Here is a 21,471-nt window from a genome sequence, read left to right as displayed (position 1 = left end):
CATATGAGAAAAGTTAGTAGATATGTATCAATCCATTTTTCTTGACTAGTATATAAAAAAAAGCATACCTTATCTCTCTTCTATTTTCACAAAAGATATATTTATACAACTATTATCACAAGCTTTCATTAACATATCACAGAGCTTTTGGTTGCAAGGTGTGTACGTATGTGTGCATGTGTGTGCGTGTGCCTAAATAAACTATTAAAAAAAAGTGTGTGTGTGTGTGTGCGCACCGACTTACAAATGTGTGTGTTTGTGCACGTGCGTGCGTGCGAGTGTGTGTATGTGTGTGTGCAGGTGCGTGTGCATCAAAGGAGAAGCAAAATCATTCTTAGAGAAACTATAAACCTTCTTTTGTTTCTTTACAGCCTGAATAAACTATTTAAAAAAAGTATGACAACTACCTTTTATGCCTAAGAAAGTTGAATTGAGGCCCTTGGAGAGACAACAAGTTAAGGATGCATCATCTAGCTCCGAATCTTTAAAATAAAGGAAACATCCTCTAACTCAACATGATCAAAGGTCTACAACAAATAGACAACACCTCAAAAGGTATTCTATTGATGATTGGAAATGTGTTTTTTCTTTGAATACTAGTCTAATGAACCTAGATTTGTAGAAGAGGCACACAAATACATTGTTTAAGCTTGTCTCCTTATTTTGGCTAGCTCTATAGAACAAGCTATAAATTAAAAGCAAAAGTAATTCAAGAACCATTAGAAGTAGCATTTTACACAATACCATTGATTGTCTAGTAAGGAATAGTAAGTGCAAAGTGAAGCATATTGAAGAAGGGACATTCGAGTACATGAGGTTGACCCCTTCACATACACTTAAAATCTCAAAACCTTGTCCTCGTACCCTCCACACACTCAACACATTCAATTTTTGGGAAATATAAGTAATCTTAAATCAACTTAAGTAATCTTGTTTCTTTATTTAGGTTTACAACAAGAAAGTGATCGATTTAGTGTAAACTATGTTTACTCAATGAACATCTTTAAAAATGTTTTGAGGTAATTAATTTAATATACATACATATATATATATATATATATATATATATATATATATATATATATATATATATATATATATATATATATATATATATATATATATATATATATATATATATAAGACTACATTCTCTAATTTGACAGAGATAGATATGTAGGAAAGCTATTGAAAAAAGAAGTATAATAGTGTCACATTAATCAACCTTTATCATTTTGCACAGTCTCATATAAATTAAATTGGAATCACTTCAAAAGAGCCCAAGAATTAGTTACTTGAAAATGACTAAATTGATTTACCTCTAAAGTGTGATAGCCTACTTAAGAGTTTGAGTAAATGGAAATAAATACAGTTGTTCAAAGGGTGTGTTGGTCTAATACAACGGGTTGATCCCTAAAGGTCTTATAACATGATGAATTTCTTTTTATTTGTCATAAGAAATCTTTAATAATACTTAATGAAATTTTAAACCCAACTTATAGAGTTAGATTCTTGCAATTTCAAATAATGAGCTTACCTTGATTTAGTTGATATAAATCAGTCTATGATAAAATGGTATTCAATTATACGATCAGTACTTGATTTGGAAGTTTGTTTTGCACGACATCCGTAATTTCCTATGCTCCACGGGGACGCGTCCCCTGCCTCTGTACCCTAGTACCCGTACCGGGTACGAAACGGGGACGCGGGTACGGATTTTGGCCGTACCCTGTGACGTCTCTTTTTTGAAGAATTCAGAAACGTCCCCGAAACGGCCAATTTTTTTGGGCAGGAAACTTGGGGACGGCCAGCAGTATCGGGGACAGTTTTGCCGTCCCCTATCCGTCCCCGAAACTGCTGGCCGTCCCCTTTTTTCCAATCAATCTGGTAAAGGCAAACCATCCCCAAAAAAACATTTTTTCCTAATTTTTGTTGTTCGTGTGGCCCCTAGTCATCTTAAAGACATAATAACAATATGCAACCCATATTTGGTCCATTAAAACACTAACTCTTCTACTCATTTTTCGATTTAACATACTTGCTAAGAGGAAGGAAAAAAACATAAGAGCAGTAGCAGCAATGAGCAAAGATTGTGTTTAGTGAGGCAAGACTACGTTCGGTATTTACTATTTACCAACTATTTTAGTTGGACTTCTCTTTATTTCATTCTGATTTCAGCATGATACTTGAAGCCTTTAGGCATTTTAATTTTTGCTATATATGTATGTGATATTGTTATAATGGAAGCACTTAGTATTTGCCATTTGATAATATTCCATGTATTTATCTTCTAAAATGTCTATGGTGAATGGTTTATCAATGTTATGATATACATATTTGAATTTTGTCTCTATATTAAAAAAATTCCCCTATGTTTTTAATCGCCGTCCCCTGATGTCCCGTCCCCTAAATTTTGGCTTCGACCCGTACCCGTACCGGAAACACGTCCCCGTCCCCTAAAACGTCCCCGTCCCGGAAACTCCGTGGAACATAGGTAATTTCTAAAAGAGGACTACATGCAAAAGCTAGCTTGATGAGTCTAGAAGAAATGTTTTTTTCGCCTGTTAAAACATCATAAAATAAAAGAGGTTGACTTAATCAACACAACAGTAACTAAATGAGTGTCGATATTGGGTGGAAGACCAATGTATAAAGATTTATCCTAATATGATATTTTCACCATCGAAAAGGCAACAAATAGAGGTTGCCAAAATAATAGCAAAAGTATTTATGCTTCCACAAACCAAAAAAACACTAAAGAGACAAAGATGAATGCATATGGACACACCACAAGAATATTAAAAATTATAAAAATGAAAACAAAGGTGAAGGCGAGATTTAGACTAGTCATCTGTCAATGTAGTGTGCAATTAATAATTAATTAATGGTCTGTGAAGGCCAGCACTACAATACTCATCCAAACAGTATTTGTATGGCATGTTTTACCCCATGAAGAGAGGTCATTACAATGCTACCTTGGGAATAACTAATAATACATCCAGCCCCTAATGTCCCTAGATCATCCTACGAAGCTCCATCAAAGCTCAGTTCCAATTTACGCTTAGGCAATGAAACCCTTTTGAGTAGATTTTTGCTTATTGAAGAATGGTTGACCCCATGATTCACATGAATGGGCTGTCCGGGAATTTTGAATAAATAATTTGGCAGGAAGTTAATGTTTAGTTGGAAAAATAGTTGAACAATGGTGCTCAAACTTTGTGGTTAAATTTCATATGAATTAGAATAATCCTAATGAACAAGAGAAGCTTTAACTTTGTTTGCCTGTAATGAATAGTAGCAATAGAAAAGATCAGCCAACCCAAACAATAAAAATCATTGAAGCAAGACATAATTTCATTCATAATGTTCTGAACATGATTCAAATGCTATTTATAGCCCTGTAAATACATTCTCGTGTGGCAGCCTCATCTGCTTTGATTAAAATGTGTTTATCTTTAACTTCAATAGTCGCTTTTGATGGGGTACTAATATTTACAACAAATCTTGTTTGGGTATCATCATTGCTTTTATCATTTTCTGTAGTCACTTCAGATGCGAAATCATATTCAACAGAAGCACATATCCCACAATCTTTCAAAGCTACTAACAGAACGTCTGGATGTATCTCTCCTCCTCCAGAATGCCATTTTGTTAAAGACGCCGATGCACTCAATGATGCTACAGAATTCAAGGAAAGTCGGCCATCTTTTATATGAAGTTCTGCTTTCAGTTTGGCCACCGCAGATTTTCGTTGTCCAGCCTGCTTTGGCCTAAGCTGAAATGCTAAATCTGTTGTCATATCTACTTCAATGTCATCTTTTACACTGGGTATGCGCAATGTTTGTCCCTTGCAGTAGAACAAAGTTGGATGTTCTTTTAAGTCTATCTTGTTTACTCCTTTATGCACAGCTTCTGGAAACTGCAAATGCACACATTGTTGATATCATGATTCTTATTGACCAATTAACAAACAAAGCATTAAACGATGGCTACACTAAATATACTCTCCTGAATTGTAGAAATAAGATTTTGAGGCCTATACAGTCAACTCACCAAGACCAGCTTTGGTTGCAATTTCTTCATAAGTGGTACGATCTCCTCAGACCTAAAATCCAAAACAAAGATAACAAATTTTGATTACATTCACAAACAAAGCATTATGAGACTTTGACTGCACGCTCCATCATTTCATGTCCTTTTTTCCAATGATGCATAAATATACCAGATCACTCATTGCAGAAAGGCCAAAGTTTGTAAAAACTGAGAAACATTTGCTAACTAGGTAGAACTCTTGATAGTTAGCTTTATATTAGAAAGGGCAGGAGTCCATTAGCAAAAGAATGTCAGTTCTCTATTGTTTGTAGTAAACACTGTTAAGTGCAATTTGATTTATTTGAGTCCTCATAAGTCCATAAATATATAAATAGTGTATATTCTATTGATTAAATACAAAATATATGTACCTTAGTCCAGATGGAAAAGGGCAGTGAAGAAGTTTCATTGCCATTGGCTTGAAAGGAGCAAGCAAGAGATCAATATCAATCATATCCTGTATAGAAAAGATCACGCCATCAATAAAATGGCAAATACAGAATGAGAATATTGCTCTATTCAAAAGATAATCGAAGTGCATCTTGGAGCCTAGATAACAATCTAAAGCATATAAAGTATTGATTGACAAAGCAAATTTGCCCAATATAATCTTTTAATTCTTAGGAATTGCTGCAATTGCTAGTTACACAAAGGAACATAATCTCAAAAAATACAACAGGATCTATGGTAAAGTGAACCAGTCAGACAAACCTCTACCACAACAAGCAGACAGCTTGGGTTCTGATTCCACCGATGGAGCAAATGCACAGTTGGCCCAAGTCGTAGGCTCCAATGGGAGGCAAACATTATACATGGTTCCTGCCATGCATTCCTGCTTCCATATGCTATTAATGTATTCAAATACTGGTATAAAAAGAATATTGTTTACCAGAAAGAGAAAATGACTCAGAGATCAAAGACTTTGAACCATCCTTTTAAATAAGTTTTTCGAGAGAAAATAATATAATACTATATTCTTTTTTTTATACCTCAGGCAAAAATAATAGTGTCACTTTAACCCTCACACAGTTTTGAAAACCTTGTGCTTAGGAATACTTTTCAAATTCACTTAGCGCAACCAATTTCAATAATTACATATAACATTTACTTTCTGACAACTCAAAATTACTTATTTACTTATCTTCCTTTTTACTATCCCAAGGAAAAAATTAAGGTAAGGCCAAGGGTCTATAAGAAACTTACGACCAAGAAAGGGACATGACAGGTTATGTGATGTGACTTTATAAAGGAAGATCCAATTAAGTCATGCGGCAAACATTTCAATTTGTTGGTCCTAAGGAGATTCATGATGAAGACCACATTGAGTTACAAAGCTTACATCTTATCACATCCATCCAAAGCGAGTCCTTCATGTGTTTTATTGTGCATTTTGCATTGTATCACCTTGTTGATCAGCACATAACATTTATTTCTTGCATTCACCAGTAAGACATTGTTCATACTACATTGGAGAGCAGCTAGCTCAACCCTGGATAAGGATTTGGCCCAAGACGGTGAGGTAGCAGATTTGAAGGCATCATATCCTATATCAGCTCAGAAGATGGTAATCAGTTATGCACACTGATTCTCCCTATGATACATTACAATCAAGGACTGGAGTCCATTCTGTTGTAAGACCTTGTGGAAAAGATTGCGAATATAATTCAGCCTATCAAACAATATGATCACTGTTCCATCTCATGTCATTTTGGTTTCTGATGTGTGATGGTGTTGCACTGGCTGGATGTTTAGATTATTCTCAACTGAACCTTCCATCTGTGACAGTATTTTAAGTTTCTTTATAACACAAAAGCTAAAAACAATTTGAAGAAATAGGAAATAAAGAAACTTACACAAGCTGAGGAGAATGAAGTGCTGAAAATGAATAAAGCCTTTTATCTGCCATCAGGCCAATATGACCAAATAAAGCCTCACCAGCATATAACTGCAAAGTAGAGTCTACGGTGAGATTCCTCAAATACCCATTTTTGTGATAACATCTATTCCAGTAAGATAGACTACCTTTTCTTGTCGCTGCTTGTTAAGCCATTCTGGAATGGTATTAGCATATGCCAAAGTCTCTTCAGCAGTAGATGAAACATAAAAGATGGGAACCTGCCTATCAATGTTTTGTTTAGCACACGAGAAAAAAAATTAGGATCAAAAACTTACCAAGATTTCTGAAAATCTTCTCCAATTATAAAGACCAGTATAAGTCCCTTGTGATCAAGAAAGATGGACATTATATAATGACAAAAGTTTAGAGCATTATATTTCATGCATGAACACACCTCCATACACCAAATATGTTTTTTAAAATTAAGATAAAATGCCTCCATAAAGACCCAGTGATTTTATAAAATGCCAAGAAAAAAAAAAAACCAAAAATTTGATCCACCCTCAAATGCCACAGAAACTATAAACACTATGAATAAAAAATGCTCAGGAAAAAGAGAAAGCAAACCAATTTTAAATACAAAGAAAACTTAAGAATGTATATGTGAATGTCCACAAACAATCGTATCATCAAAAAACCAATTAAATAAGTTAATCATATATACTTTGTTGGGAGATTGTTAGAGATTCCTCTTAGAAATTGTTGCTAGTTATGTTTGGCATTAATGTTTTGTTATTGGTGTCAACATATATGTCTATCAGAGTGTTCCTATTGATGAGCAATGCAAAAAGGCTTTCGTGAAGATACAGTTTGTTGCACCTGAGTCTGCGAACCTTATGGGATGACGGTTGATGAGTCCACATGTTATTTTTGCCATTGCATGTGTTTCTGACTTGATTCGGAGAAGTTACAAAAGTTTTACCAAAGATTGGTTGCAGGCAATATTTACTGAGAATTATTTCAGACAGACGTCTGATATACTCTTCGGTGATTTTTGGTGGAGCATAATTTCAGTCTGCAATTCAGGATACATCACGAAGACTTAGATTCACATCTACCTGCAATTTTCTTAAGGATTGATGACTCAAAAGTCAGTTTGTTCGTTGGACAGTGAAAGAAAATTTATTTTCTGCCTGATTCTGTTAATGTTGTAGCTTCAGTCAGTCAGATTTGATCAAGATCTAAACTATTATGATTATTAGTTTTAAACTATATACGTAACATGTACTTGAGTTTTACACACACACACACACACATATATATATGCATAAAAAAAAATCTGCAGAAGCATATTGAATCAGCTCTATTAAAAGGAGAAAACATAAAAGATTGAGACTATATATATAAAAAAACATTAATATATTATTACTAATCCTATTTCCTTAATATGGTATCAGAGCCATGATTAATATTTTTGAAATGCATAAAATCTGATATATTTGGGCACCTATGTCCTCATTCCCATATTTCATTGGGCCTACTTTTTTTTCAGATTTCAGATGATAGTGCAGAGGAATATTTCTGTGTGGAAGCATGGCTGAGAAGATGCATGAGAACAGTGTTGATGTGACGTTTCCTGGGTTGATTCAACAAATCAAGATAATGCTTAAAATTCATGGTGCCAAACTACAATAAGTTACTTGGTTCATCTTTAAGGGTGGAGCTCATATGTATTGCTGGCTGTGTACGAACCTGGGCATCGAGCTCCATTATTGGCCTATATTCTTCCAATCCAGCAGTTTTGACTGCTATCATTTTCCTCTAAGAATAGTCTGTGTCGTTTAAAGAGTGTTGTCTAACATGAAGAAATTTGTAGGATGGATGTTGTTGGCTCCTGATTTGACAGAATTTGTGAGGCCTCGCCCCGACCCATCGTAGCATAGTAATACATTATTATTTTGATACTCACGACTCGAGATGTCAAGACACTACCTGGTGCTTTGAACATATTATATTATTTCATGTTGTGTGATGTTTACTTTCAGATATTTGAGTTCGTCATTTAATGCTTTATGAGCATGTATGTTAGCGAAGTAAGTAAATGCAGGATTAACACTTTGATTAAGAGATTTTAATGATTAAGAATATGAGTACGACGAAAGGAAACCCTAATTGATTTGAAATATGTATGTTTTAATTTATGTGATTTCCTGATACGTATATACATGTGTACGTGATTTTATGGGACTACTGATGTGTGCAATGAGTGTGCAGGATATTTTAGCCGAGAAACCTGACGAAGGAACGGAACTGATCCCTATGTGCCATTCGTGGAAACCTTGTTGTTCTTAACTTAATTGTATTGTGAGATGTATGAATGTATCTTTCCGTGATCAATAAATGTTAATGTTTCGTAACCGTGTTCTTATAGTGTCACTTGACACTCGTGAATTTGCATATGCATTCCAGCATGCTAGTTAGGGTTAACTGTGTAACCTTTGGACCTAAGTCGGACTAAGTTAGTGACCTTTTCGCTAATTTGTTTCTTAATCGAGTTTAGTTACCCCTAATCCGGATTAGTGCTTGATCTGCATTTTGGAGTTTGTTAGATAGTCCTAAATATTCCTAGCATTTGTTTGGTCCCAAATCTATTCCTAAGGCCTTAAGACATGAAATCTTTATACCCAAGGGGTATGGGTATGGGTTGGGGGCATTTTCCACCCCCCTAAGCCCCTTTTGTTGACTTTTGAGGTCACTCAAAAAGTCTATTTTTGCCTTTGTACGAAAATTGAAAGATGTTACCATGAGTTGAATAACCACAACTCCACTTAGAGGTTAACCTTAGGTTTGGTTGAGTTAGAAACTTCTAGATTTTTAGGTGAGTGGGGAAAGTTATTGCCCTTTTTGGTGGTTGAGTTTGGATCTTATTTAGAGGCCTTTTTTGAAGTAGTTTTAATTGTTACCCAATCTCTACTTTTAGAGAGAAGTCTTGTAAGATTGAAGGCAAGCAAGGAAGGAAAAAGCTCTTCTCAAATTGTTCATTTTACCATAACCTCTTTGTGAAGGTAAGAGTTCTTCATCTCCTTGTTCATATTTCTCATGATGTTTCATGCTTGTTTCATGCATATGCTATTGTGTTGTTTAATGGTATGCTTGTATGTATGTTGGGTATGCTTGGGAAGGATTGAAACCATGTTTCTTGAATGCTTTTCTTTCATGTTTTTGTTTGAACTTCGAAGTTTTCTTGTATGGGTGTTTTGGCATTACTCACCCTTGGATAGGGCAGAAGTGGTCAATTATGGGAAAGGTATTCAGTTGAACTCCAACAGTGTAGAGTCTCTTCTCAGGACGAGAAGAGGGAGAGAGGGTAGGGTGTTATGGGCCCCTACCTGTCAGCACAAACCTCGTATGAGTTTTGGTATGTAAGAATGGAAGAACGAAAGTTCTTGAGTTATAGCCCCGATTGGGCACCTATTTTGGTGTTGTGTCTGACATCTCCTGTTGGAAAAATCCACCTTTCCCTAATTTTGATTCAATGTTGAATCCTGTTGTGAAAACCTAGTATGGATATGAATGTTTGTTTTTGTCTCCTTGTTATGTTTGTTTGTCACCTGGTCAAATTTTGTTCCCTCCACGATCTTAGCAATGTATTGCAGAAAATGATATGGATCCCTTGATAAGGGTCACGAAAGAAATTTAATTTGATTGTTGTAATTTCGGGATTGGAATCCTATGTAAATTGTATTTAAAAACTTTGTTGTAATGGCAATGACGCCGAGTTTTCTTCCTGGTTCTTTCCCGGCGGAGCCTTGAATCAGGTTGTCAATAAAATAGTGATTGGATAATATCGCTTCTCATGAGATTTTTGTATTTTTCGGTTACATGGATGTATATAAAAAATAAGATGAAATGATGATGATGTTCAATTACGCAAAATTCAATTTTCATATATGTTGAGATGAAAATTATGTTATGATCGTAAATTCATTTTCGTGATTATTGAAAAAAAAAAAAACAATCTTGCATTGTTGTTAAAATGGATCATTCAAATTCTTGGTTTATTTAGATTGTAACAAGTCCTATTAGATTAATAAAAAAAATTTAATCCCCTTAGCAATTTAGTCAATTTGAAAATCTATACTTAGAAAAATAAGGACTTAGAAAAAAAAAAATTCCCCCCAAGAGCAAAATACTCTCTGGATTTTATATGGGGAAAGACTTTAATCCCTTGGTGCAACAGAGAATATTCTTCAAGGATGCCTTTTAAAAAAAAATAAAAAAATCATTTGTTATAAAACAAAATTCAACAACAAAAAAATTAAAAAATTAAAATAAGTTATACTACCCTAAATATCCTAGAATCTACCCATAAAACTTTTTGTCATTAATTCTTCTCCCATTCCCTTTGGTGCAGGCTTATTGACCAAGAAAACAAAATATAATATAAGTTTAATTTAATGGGTTTGGTGGATGGCAGGTTGATGGGAGGGAAGCTAGTTTATAGTCAACACATTAAAGTTTTTTTTTTCAAAAAAAGGCAAACACTTTAAACCATCCCCTTGAGCGCCCAACCTAGGCCTGCTCACGCATGGTGGGGAGGGGGTACAAGACTGACGTGAGTACAATCAGTCTGGGGCAGCGCGCAGTTTGGGAAGCGCATGGATTGGTGAAGGATGTGATGTGTGGAGGGGGGGGGGGGAGGTAGGATTAGATGGGTAAGGGGGTTTAGTTGTTAGGATAGTTTAAGATTTAGTTAATGTTAGTTTATTTTTATTAAAGTTTTTTTTTTAAGTTAGTGAGTTGTATTATTTAGTTTTAGTTTAAATTTTAGTTAAGTTTTATTAAATATAGTTAGATTATTTTAAATTTAGTTAGTTTGTATTAATCTTAGTTAGTTTATATCTAATTTAAGTTAGTTTTAGTATTAAGTATGTAGTTGATTTAGATTTTTGTTAATATATTAGTGTTAGTATGTTTTATTTGTGTAAGTTTTTTTAAATTTAAGATTCTTGAATTATACAATAGTATTCATTATAGGTGTTTAGATTGTAAAGTAATTTGGAAATTAGTTTTAAATTAAATAGTATATTTAATTAATATTTTTAAAAGTTTTAGTGTGCTTAGTGTTAGCTATGACCTTGTTTTTTTTAAGTTAGCATTAATAGAGAAGTTGTTAGTAATTGTTAAATTTAGATTTAATTAAATCAAGTTAAATAAAGTATAATTAGGTATATGTCTAGATGTGATATTTCTTAAAGTTGGTTCTCGATTAAGAGATTTCCATTTAATTAGACCCGTACTCATTAAAATTGTCATTCAATAATTTTAAATATATATATTGTAAAAATTATGTAGTGACGAAAAAAATGTCAATATCAATTTTATAACGAGAGTATAAATTTATCGTTTTATTTCTTCTCATGATTATAAACTTAAGATGAACGTAGTAAAACTAATTTTGCGAATCAACTCTTAAACCCTAGTGAACCTAGTTATTTTTATCTTTAAAAAAAAAAATTTGTGTTTTTGCCCTCGTATTTTGGGCATGACAGAATTTAAAACTACCTTTTATGATGCCAAAAAACCTAGGAATTAGCTAAAAACAATTGTGAGCATTCTGCAAAATCAAAATAAAAGGACCAACTAACAAGACATCAGAGTCTTCTCCACTTTGAACTCTACAAGATTCAAACGGGTTTACCTCAAAAATTCAACTTTATCCACTTTCAAATCAAGATTCTCAACATGAACTCTAGTAACAATAGATTATTGAGCCTACTTTCTTTTAATTCAAACGGTCATAAAGAGATGATAATTAGTTATTTTATCAAACCCTAGACACCATGAATCAAGTACAGGCTGACATTTCACACTTGGATATCAGAATTGTAAAAGATTGATTGATTATAATATTTTGCATTATGCAAAACATTCCATTCATTTTAATTCATAAGGATGGCCAATGCCTTATCCATTGGGCTATGACTAACAAAGATCACACACCTACTTCTGGATCTCATCTTAACACTTTGTGCAAAGATTTATCTATATTCATTTCCAGATCTCATACTTATCATATTTTTACTTAAAACCATAGTGTTCTTTCTACTTTCATCAAGCATTTGCATAATCCATTAGATTATTAGCAAAAACAAATTGAAATATAATTCAGAGTGAATTACAACTGAAATCTGATAAACTTTGCTATCAAATCTCAAAGAACAAAACAGAGACAAGGAAAGACACAATACTTGGAATGAAATCAACTCTCAATATCTGTATTCATTTCTTTGAACTGTATATTGTTGAAGTATACCATCAATCGAAGTGATATACTCATTACATTGAGTATTTGTATCCATAGTTTATATGAACATTGTTTTATGTCTCACACACACACACACACACACACACACACACACACACACACACATATATATATTACTTAGCTAATTGGGCTCTTATGATTAGAAGAGACTATTGTGTTATGAAGTTCTTGAATGTAATTGTTTCACCACCACATGTCTCTACGGGACATGACTTTGTTGTAGCCTCTATCGAATTGATTTTATCAGAGCTACCTCATTGATGATAAATTATTCTTAAGATAAGTATCTTATATATATAATATATATTATATATATTATGCATTATATATCATATATGTAATATATTATACATTATTATATTATTATATAATAATATAATATTATATTACATATATGGTTAATATATTAATGTTATATATATGTTTGAAGGTGAGTTATACATATAGTTATTTATTAACTAAATGGTGATTAACTATAGAGACATGTCTCCTCTCATATTTATATGAGATTCAAGTATGCATTTGAAGATCATCAATTACAATGGCCATTATTCTACATTTGCAGAAACGATCTTAGTTACTTTAACATGGTATCAGAGCCAATTGCATATGTATAAGGCATACACAATATGGTTCTCTTAACAGCCACAAATACATTGGACTACACGTAGCATATTCAGTGAGATCTTTGACCTCAAATAATGATGGACATAATGCAATGGTGTTAAGGATTCCAACAATAAATGGAACATTTGATAACAGGATAACTGGGTCTGCGCATCGAACAGGAAGGAAGAAAATATAACTATCGACTGGCATGGAGAAGAATTCAGACAGCATAGGACATAAGTCCGAAACAGATATAGTTGAGGATAGAAGCAGGACAAGTCAAACATAATATAAGCAACCATCACAAAGAAAAATTCATAGTAGAATCTAGTCAGCGGAAAGATCATCAGAGATTTGAAAGAAGATATGGATTGGCAGACACTCAAAAGAGGGTTCGATAAGTGTAAAGGGAACCATTTAGAATTTGATCAGAATAGATAGTTAAATCTGTTCAACACAAGCAAACACAGAGAGGATGGTGGAATTAATGTATTACCACAGTTACATGCTTGCTGTTGGAGAGCAACACGAACCATCAATTATTTCTGAACAAAGTTTGGCGAGAATCGTTGTGCTGAAGATATTACAAATGAAGTAATTATTTGTGTTTGGGAGCATATTCAATTAAAGATTGAGGTGGATGCCGTGAAAACTGTTTGACGATGTTGATAAGGGGTTTGAGGGTTATTAAATCTTGTTACTATTATGCTACATAATAATTAAATCCACTAACAGAATATTAGAAGTTATGGGAAAAAGGATTGCAATTGTCGACAATCTTCACATTGGTACCCCACAAGGAAATTGCCAGATAGGGGATTAAGATAGAGGTGGTGTGGCCTTCGGAATTATGCAAACTGAAAACAAATAATAATAGCGAGGAAGAATTAAGATTTCTTCACATGGCATTTGTAGATAAAGCAAGAACTATCCATAAGGGGTCTGAGTCACAATTACATGGGGACATTGGGTACACCATTCTACCCTACTTGCTTACAGAAACATCCCAACACAAAATTAAACTTTGCCATGTGATTAGGTCATTGCATAGACTACCACATCATCAAGACATTGGACATCACATTGATGGGATAGTAAACACCCCCGCACATGCACCAAGTAACAGAATGAAGGACGATCCATTATATAAACCTGATCCCATCAAGAGAGTACATAAATTAGACAGTCCTGGCCAGAGTAACCACGTTGCCATAAGAAAGGCAGGTCCTGAACAATATTAAAGGTGTCAAGTAATGGTATGTATATGTGGTATATTTGGAATTAGTTCATTTATAAAACTAACAAATATATGATATATAATGAAATCAAGAAATTATATAATAAGTTCTTTTGTTATAATGACATGATGAGCAATGGTACAAATCTTATTATGTAATAGGACATTGAATGGTATAATAAATAATTAAAAGTAAGTCTTGGTGGAGGACATTCCTTGAGAATGTCATAATATGATCCAAGTTCGTCTTGGTGGAGGGCATTTATTGTCAATGTCATAACATGGTCCAATTATTCTTGGTGGAGAACATTCATTATGAATGCTAATTTATTAGAAATTAGATGTTCATCAATAGAACAAACAGTTGTAGAAAAAGGAAACCATGCATGAAACTTATCATAAAAAGTGCTCGACAAGGATGCAAAAGAGTGAGAAAGTAGACCACATGATGCCACAAATCCTCCTTATAAAGACAATCCTTATCTAAAGTATCATTCCTAGAACGATAGAGTATTTTACAAGGGAAAAATCATATATATGGAAATTAAGTATTTTGCTATCTTAATTCTATTATTCTATGTTACATCCCAATTTTTGACCTATAGCTTGAAATATAGACGTTGAAGTTCACATGAAGTCTGTTGGCAGTTTAATTTGATATAATCTGGCATAATGGTAAGATAGTTAGTCGTTATGATTTCAAGTGAAGATGACATGTTAGTTGATCGTTAATCGTGAATTCAAGGAATTGAGATGAAAGGTTAACTGTTATGATTATATAATTTATAATTTAATTACGAAGAAAATTCTTGCAGGAAGCATGCCGAATGGGTGGAAGCATTGTCAGAAAAGAATTAGGCAGGGCATCACCATCATTGGGCAGACAGATAGAGGACCTAGCAACGTGGAACTGAATACATTTGTAGAATCGCATGAGTTATTTTAATAAATAGATTAATTATAATAATTGAGTTGTTTAATAAATATTTTAATTAAAATAATTAAATTATTTATAAAACGTATCTTCAAGATTTTAATTGTAAATATTTAAATTTGTGCTTTTAAATATTAAAAATGAATTGGCATCATTATACTTAAATAATTTATTAGAATGATATTTAGTAATGTTGAAATTATAATTATTGAGTTTTTATAATATCTCTTTTCAACTTATTTTTCTTCCTTTATTCTTTTCCTTTTTCAAATTCGATTGGTTTTGGAATTTGTATGGTTCTTGTAACTGTAGGTAGCCGTAGGGTCAGGCTTAAATCTTTATCAAGGTCTATCGGCATTCATTCCGATACACCTCTTCCTCGATTTTCTATATCCTTTGGCAATCGAGTTATTAAGGGATACCATCGTAGAGACTGATCTCAGCTCGATAGTATAATTAATTAACCCTGAATCGATTCTGCTTTGCCTCTAACCAATTTAGTTTTAACATCCGCAGGTCTCACAGCAAGTTAGGCGACTTCTTCAAGCACAACACTCTCCGCAAGGTTTGGTGATAGAGTCACGTAAGCTTTTTAACACAATCTGTGTATTCCATACTTTTAATTTATTGAAAAGATGAAAGTAAGGGTTAATCTGCAAGTCGTTTGTAATAGCATGTGGAAATGACCACCGAACTATCTTCAAGTCTGTCGTAACCTATGCAAGTAGACTCAGTTTCAATTTTTTAGAGCCATGGTCAAGTTTGTATTTTGATGTGCCTCTCGAATTCCAGGGGGAAAATACTAGGAGTACACCTTCCATAACGCTGAGCCTCATCCTGTTTCCGGCATCCTGCATTTGTATCCATCATCGTCCTTCTTTTCTTGGCAACCCGTGATTCTATGTTTAGCCTTATCATATACCAGCACCCATGCTAGTTTCCAGCGTCTTTTCTTTACAATTTTTCTCTTTGAATACTTCCCTGCTCTGCTACAATGTCAACAACAACCCACTGCATTTATTCTTGCATCCCAAAAACAAGTGCAGTTCCGTGGAAAAGGAGATGACTTGAATTAAGAGGGAGCTTTTTCGATTGTAGAACAGTGTGTCATGTAAGGAGATGTGTTTCTTTCTTTCTTTTCTTATTTACTATGTTTAAACAAAGCCGGCTGTGAGTTATTCTATTTAGGAATTCCATGTTCCAAATTTTGTTTTGAGCATGCCGCCTTCAATATGTTTCAGACCAGTTGAAATCTTCTTTAGAGTCTGCCTCTACTTTTTATGTGCCAGAAATAGATATGATCTTCCTATCCAAGGAAATAATTTTGTTTTTAGTCGAATGTCTCAAAAGATAAATTACATTCAAGAATGACAATCTTTATGAACGGTCTTTGAAGTTCATCATGAAACTTTATTTCTATCCATTTGGAGATATGATAAATATCTGATAACAATAATGAAAACATCAAGGAAATCACCCGGCCAAATGCCAGAATGAGGTGATGAAGGTGCAAGCTATACAAATAAAGATAAATGTTCAGACACCAAGAAGTCACTTGCTTAATGGTTGGAATTATGGTGAGGAGGTGTAGATGAATTTGTAAAAGAAAATACAAGAATGAAATTAGTAACCTATACTTTCATACATAAACAAACTAATATATATTAGCTCATGCACATTTCTGTTATGATGATCTCCTACTGCCGAGTCGTATGGTGTGTTATATATCATGATGCCCAGTGGATGGAATGATGTTCCTTGTCAATTTCGAGTAGGGAGGGCCTTTCTCATTAGAGATCATGTGGGGATATGTTGTGGTCCGAGGTTGGGTGGTTAAGCCCCTGACAATGTTTCACCCCTTTCAAGATGTTGAATGTGCGTCAAACAGAGATGAGCCATGAAATCAATCATTTATTAGAAACAAGTATTATCATTTTTTATTATGAGAAGGTAAGAATAAATTGAAGTATTTCATTGTTATCATCATTTTACTTCATATAAATGAATATTGAATATAAGTAATTATCTAATCTTGAGAAATTGTCACAGATAAGAAATCGGAAGGAAAAGAAATCTGAAGCCCTAATTGATTGTGCGATAGCTAGAACCTTACTTGATATGGTGGTATTGGAAGCCTTAACTGAATCCGTGGTATCGAAAACTCTAGTTGAATCTGTGATTGCGGAAGCCCTAAATTGAATCCGTCGTCGCGGAAACCCTAGTTAAAATCTGTTGTCGCGGAAGCCCTAAATTGAATCCGTGGTCACAGAAGCCCTAAGTGGTAAGCCGTACTAGAAGCCCTAAATAAACCGATGGTAATTGATGCCCTAATTGGTAAGATGATATGTGATGCCCTAATTTAAGTTATATTGGTATTTAGTAGTATTCATCAAATGATTTTTGAGATAGCGGTCGATTTGAGAAATTGTTATAGTGTATTGGTGGACTAACTCAGGTGGTTGCAGACATAGTTGGAAAACTCGCCAAATGCAAAAACTCGCCAAGCCCCCCAAAAGTTTAATCGAGAAAAACTCAGCGATTTAAAAAAAAAACTCGGGAACCTAAAAAACCGCTGAAATTTAATTAAAAATACATTTATTTTGCAAAATTTAATGAGAAGATGCATCTAATAAGTTAATTAAAGACAATACAAAAGAAAGAAACAAAGTTTAGATATATATAAATGCATAATGCATACAAAATTGCATTCTCATGCAGAATGCTCATGGTAGGAAGCAAAATAGTAAATTACTAAATAGTTTCAATCTGTCAAACTAGAAGTAAATACTAAAAGTCTAAATACATCAATACAATGTCAATCACATCTTCCTCTTTCCACTTGCACTAGCAAGAAAGCGAGGGGGTCTAGTCCTAGAAGAAGTGCCCCGCACTGGGATAGGGCGTGAGCTGCGTGACTGTGAACTCTGTGGCTGTGCCCCCTCGCTCGACGTCCCTACTGACTGGCTCGGTGTCCTAGAAGAGGATGCATCTCCTCCTAATGGTAATGCCTGATCCTCGCCTGAATCATCATCATCCTCGTCCTCATCCTCAATGTCATCCATAGTGAACTGAAAATCAGTGTCAGCCTCCCCCTCCATGGCCTGCCTCTCCAAATCAGCGATCTCATCTGGTGTAAACAATGGACTTGGCTCCTGTGCTGTCCAATCAGAATAAGGATCTATCTCATCTAGATCAAGCGGACCAGGTAGTTCTAAGAGCTGTGACTTTTTTATGCGCAACTTAAGATTATAGTGCACATAAACAAGGTCATTAAGCCGTTTTTGAGTCATTCTGTTTCTTTTCTTTGTATGGATGGACTCAAATAAGCTCCAATTGCGCTCACAATGGGATGAGCTACAAGGTTGGGATAGGACTCTGAGAGCAAATTTCCTTAAATTGGGGGTATTGCCACCCCAACTTGCCCACCAAGCATCTGCAAAACAAAATTTAAAAAGTTATAAAGCAATAAAAAACAAAATCAGAAGCACAACTTATCAATTAGCAAAAGTTTTAAAGTTTGACGCTTTACCTGGTGCTTGAGTAGATCTTGCTCTCTTTGCTAGCATAGAAGAGAACAAAGGACCCCTTGATTCCACATAGATTTGTTGTTCGGTCACAATAAGATCTCTCTCCTCTTCACTTGATATCATTCTCTCAATGCATTTAGAGAGACCTTCCATGACCTCTCCATTAGGATCTGAGTAGGAATCATCAGCCCTAAAACAAATAGAAAATGATATCAAGTCTTACTACACAACCTTAAAAAGTAAAGTAAAATAAAGACTTATTAAAATCCCAACTTCAAGGACAATCAATTATCATAGTACCTGAATTTGGGATTGAGGAAGTAGCCTGCTACATGAATAGGTTGGTGGAGCATATTGTTCCACCTCCTATCAATTATTTCCCAAATGGGGTCAAATCTGAGACTGTCCCTGTGATAGTAACTTCTAACAGCCTCTTTCGCCCTATCCATGGCCTCATAAAGACCTCCCATTGGGGATTGCTGCCCATCACATGTGCGCAAGACTAGAACCAGGGGCAGAGACATCTACATTTGAAATTTGAAAAATACAAATTAGTTAATAACATAGTAAGTTATGAATTGAAAATGAAACTTGAATACACTAAAAATATAATGAAGTTACCTCCACAATCTCCTTAGCCTTTGCAAAAAAGCTATCATCAAAGACTATTCGTGCCACAACTTCTCCTTAGGGCTTCTTTGAGTAAGGTGAAGCAACCCAATCAGCACACACAAACATTTGCTTCAAAGCCAATATGTGGTCAAGAATACTTTGCAACGTCAAGAAGACCGTTGCAAACCTTGTCATAGCAGGTCTCATCAAATCTTTGCCTTTAGTGGCTTTTCTCATCAAACTGAGAACCCATGGGTGATTATAGATATATTTCGTGACTCGCCTAGCATCTTCCACAACTGGACTCACCCAATCAAGTTTTCCTATGTCCTCCAAAAGAAGGTCAAGGACATGTGTTGCACAAGGTGACCAAAAAAGTGTGGGATGCCTCTCTTGGAGGATTCTACCTAAAAGATTAGCAAAAAATCAATAATCAGTAACAAACTTTCCATATTTAGTATTTACAAATTACATCAAATCTAAATTGAATAATACCATAGCATTACATTCATGATTCATATTGATTCAAATATAAAAAATTAAATCTACCTGCTGCCACATACGTTGCTGCATTATCTGTGATTATTTGCACCACATTCTCTATTCCCACCTCCATGACAACATTCTCCAACATTAAAGCCAATGTGGCTGCATTTTTCACTTTGTTGGAGGCATCGACAGATTTCCAAAACACCACATCATCTTTGCAAGCAATCAAGAAGTTAATAATGGTTCTACTTCTTCCATCTGTCCACCCATCAGATAAAATGGTGCAGCCATACTTCTTCCACTCTTTCTTTTGGTCTTCTATCAACAATCTTGCCCTACCAACCGCTTTGTCAAGCAACCTACAAAATTTAAGTGTAAGTGTTAGTAAAAAATTAGGAAATAAGTTATAGCAATTAAGATTTAAAATATAACAATGAACTAAAGTGAATCTCAATTATTTACAATTACTAAATAGTAAAATACTAACCTTCCACTCATATCCTTGCGATTAGGCGGCTTGTACCCTTTGCCTGATATTGTCATTGCATTCACCATATTGACCCAATAGGGACTATCAGCAGCATTCATTGAGATATTGTTGAAAAACCAAAAATCAGCTGCTGCAATATCAGTTTGCTCATGCACCTCCTTAAACCATGCAGTGCCCTCTAATGATGGCTGTGCTCCAGGTGTGTTCCTAGGCACAAAATAACCACCTATCCCTGATGGGGATCTGGATGCTGATGATGAAGAAGTAGGAGATGTAGAAGAAGTGGAACCGGTAAAAGAGAAATTTTGTTTGCGGATCCGTGGACCACGAAGAAATCCTGGTATGTTCTCAAGTGCTTCTTCTTCCTCTTGCATATCAAAAGGAGCTCCTTCAGATTCAGCTATGGCTGCCCTCATAGCTATTTTTGCCCTCTCCCTATTCAATTTTTTCTCTTCAGCAGCTGCAAGTAGGGCATGGATGAATCTTTTTTCTTCATCAGTTACCTTGAGACAAGGATTTGAGTCATGTTTCTTTATGCCTGCAAGGTGGTATTTGAGGCGGTTTATGCCTCTAGAAATAATTCTCTCACAGGGAATGCATATCACCTTCCCAATATCATTTGGATTTGGAGCTTCATAGGCATACCGCCATGCCTTATCTCTTGCATTTTTAGGCCGAGTGCCTATATATCCAGATGGGCATGGTGTTTGTGGCCACTCTTCTTGTGGGTTTGTCATTTTTTTAATGGTTGACCGCTGCCCTACACATAAATATATAGAGAAATGAATAAACAAAGTTAGAACTTAGAAGCTAGGGTTTCAAATGATTCAAACTTCAAACTTGAACCATATCCTTAGCAAACAACAAACTTCAACCATATCCTTAGAAGCTAGGGTTTCAAATGATCCAAAATGATTTTAAATGATTTGAAAACATTTACAAAAAACAACAAAAACAAAAGAACATTTGTTATAAAACTATAAAAAGTTTTCAAACTATGATAAGATGAACATACCTGGAAAGAAATTTGTCTTCTAAAATCGGTTAGAATCCTCTACAATCCACTCAAATCCGCCTTGAATCACTTGCAATCAGCCAAGAATGCCTCCAAACCTTCTTCTCTTCACTCCTCAAGGTTCTAAACAATGCAAATACAAGAAAGAATGAGAAAAAACACTCACTGCCACTTAAATCCGTCACAGGCCGCGTTCACCAGTAAATCGCGAGTTTTAAGGAAAAACTCGCCGAGTTTTCGCCGAGTACTCGCCGATTACTCGGCGAGTTAACTGGTTAAAAACTCGCCGAGTACTCGGCGA

At 34.7% G+C, this 21,471-nt stretch overlaps 3 protein-coding genes across 4 annotated transcripts in view; all 3 read right to left on the bottom strand.

Moving 5' to 3' along the window:
- Window positions 1-3,333: 3,333 nt before the first annotated feature.
- LOC149536733 (integrator complex subunit) overlaps window positions 3,334-21,471 on the bottom strand; it is a 111,637-nt gene continuing 93,499 nt past the window's right edge. For both annotated transcript variants that reach the window (XM_089803192.1, XM_089803193.1), the window contains exons 5-10: window positions 6,115-6,211; window positions 5,946-6,037; window positions 4,804-4,924; window positions 4,464-4,549; window positions 4,054-4,105; window positions 3,334-3,919 (exon numbers count right to left, since the gene is read on the bottom strand). In XM_089803192.1, the coding sequence (XP_089659318.1) occupies window positions 3,380-3,919; window positions 4,054-4,105; window positions 4,464-4,549; window positions 4,804-4,924; window positions 5,946-6,037; window positions 6,115-6,211 (988 nt within the window). In that variant the 3' untranslated portion in view covers window positions 3,334-3,379. The remainder of the gene's footprint in view (window positions 3,920-4,053; window positions 4,106-4,463; window positions 4,550-4,803; window positions 4,925-5,945; window positions 6,038-6,114; window positions 6,212-21,471) is intronic.
- Window positions 17,693-19,307, bottom strand: LOC149536735 (uncharacterized). The gene is made up of 4 exons (XM_089803195.1): window positions 19,186-19,307; window positions 18,865-19,088; window positions 18,567-18,754; window positions 17,693-18,470 (listed from the first exon to the last, which is right to left on the bottom strand). Exons 2-4 carry the CDS (start codon window positions 19,086-19,088, stop codon window positions 17,857-17,859), a joined length of 1,026 nt encoding a protein of 341 aa, XP_089659321.1. The 5' UTR covers window positions 19,186-19,307; the 3' UTR covers window positions 17,693-17,856.
- Window positions 19,678-21,310, bottom strand: LOC149536734 (uncharacterized). The gene is made up of 3 exons (XM_089803194.1): window positions 21,171-21,310; window positions 20,153-20,915; window positions 19,678-20,024 (listed from the first exon to the last, which is right to left on the bottom strand). The coding sequence occupies exons 2-3, from the start codon at window positions 20,890-20,892 to the stop codon at window positions 19,685-19,687; spliced, it is 1,080 nt and encodes a 359-aa protein (XP_089659320.1). The 5' UTR covers window positions 20,893-20,915; window positions 21,171-21,310; the 3' UTR covers window positions 19,678-19,684.

The sequence above is a fragment of the Cupressus sempervirens genome, chromosome 10, assembly GCF_028749045.1.
Source record: "Cupressus sempervirens isolate cs-2001-9-10 chromosome 10, ASM2874904v1, whole genome shotgun sequence".
In the NCBI taxonomy this organism is placed as follows: Eukaryota; Viridiplantae; Streptophyta; class Pinopsida; order Cupressales; family Cupressaceae; genus Cupressus; species Cupressus sempervirens.
Note: the sequence above shows the minus strand (reverse complement) of the source record. Positions and strands in the feature narration are given on the sequence as shown.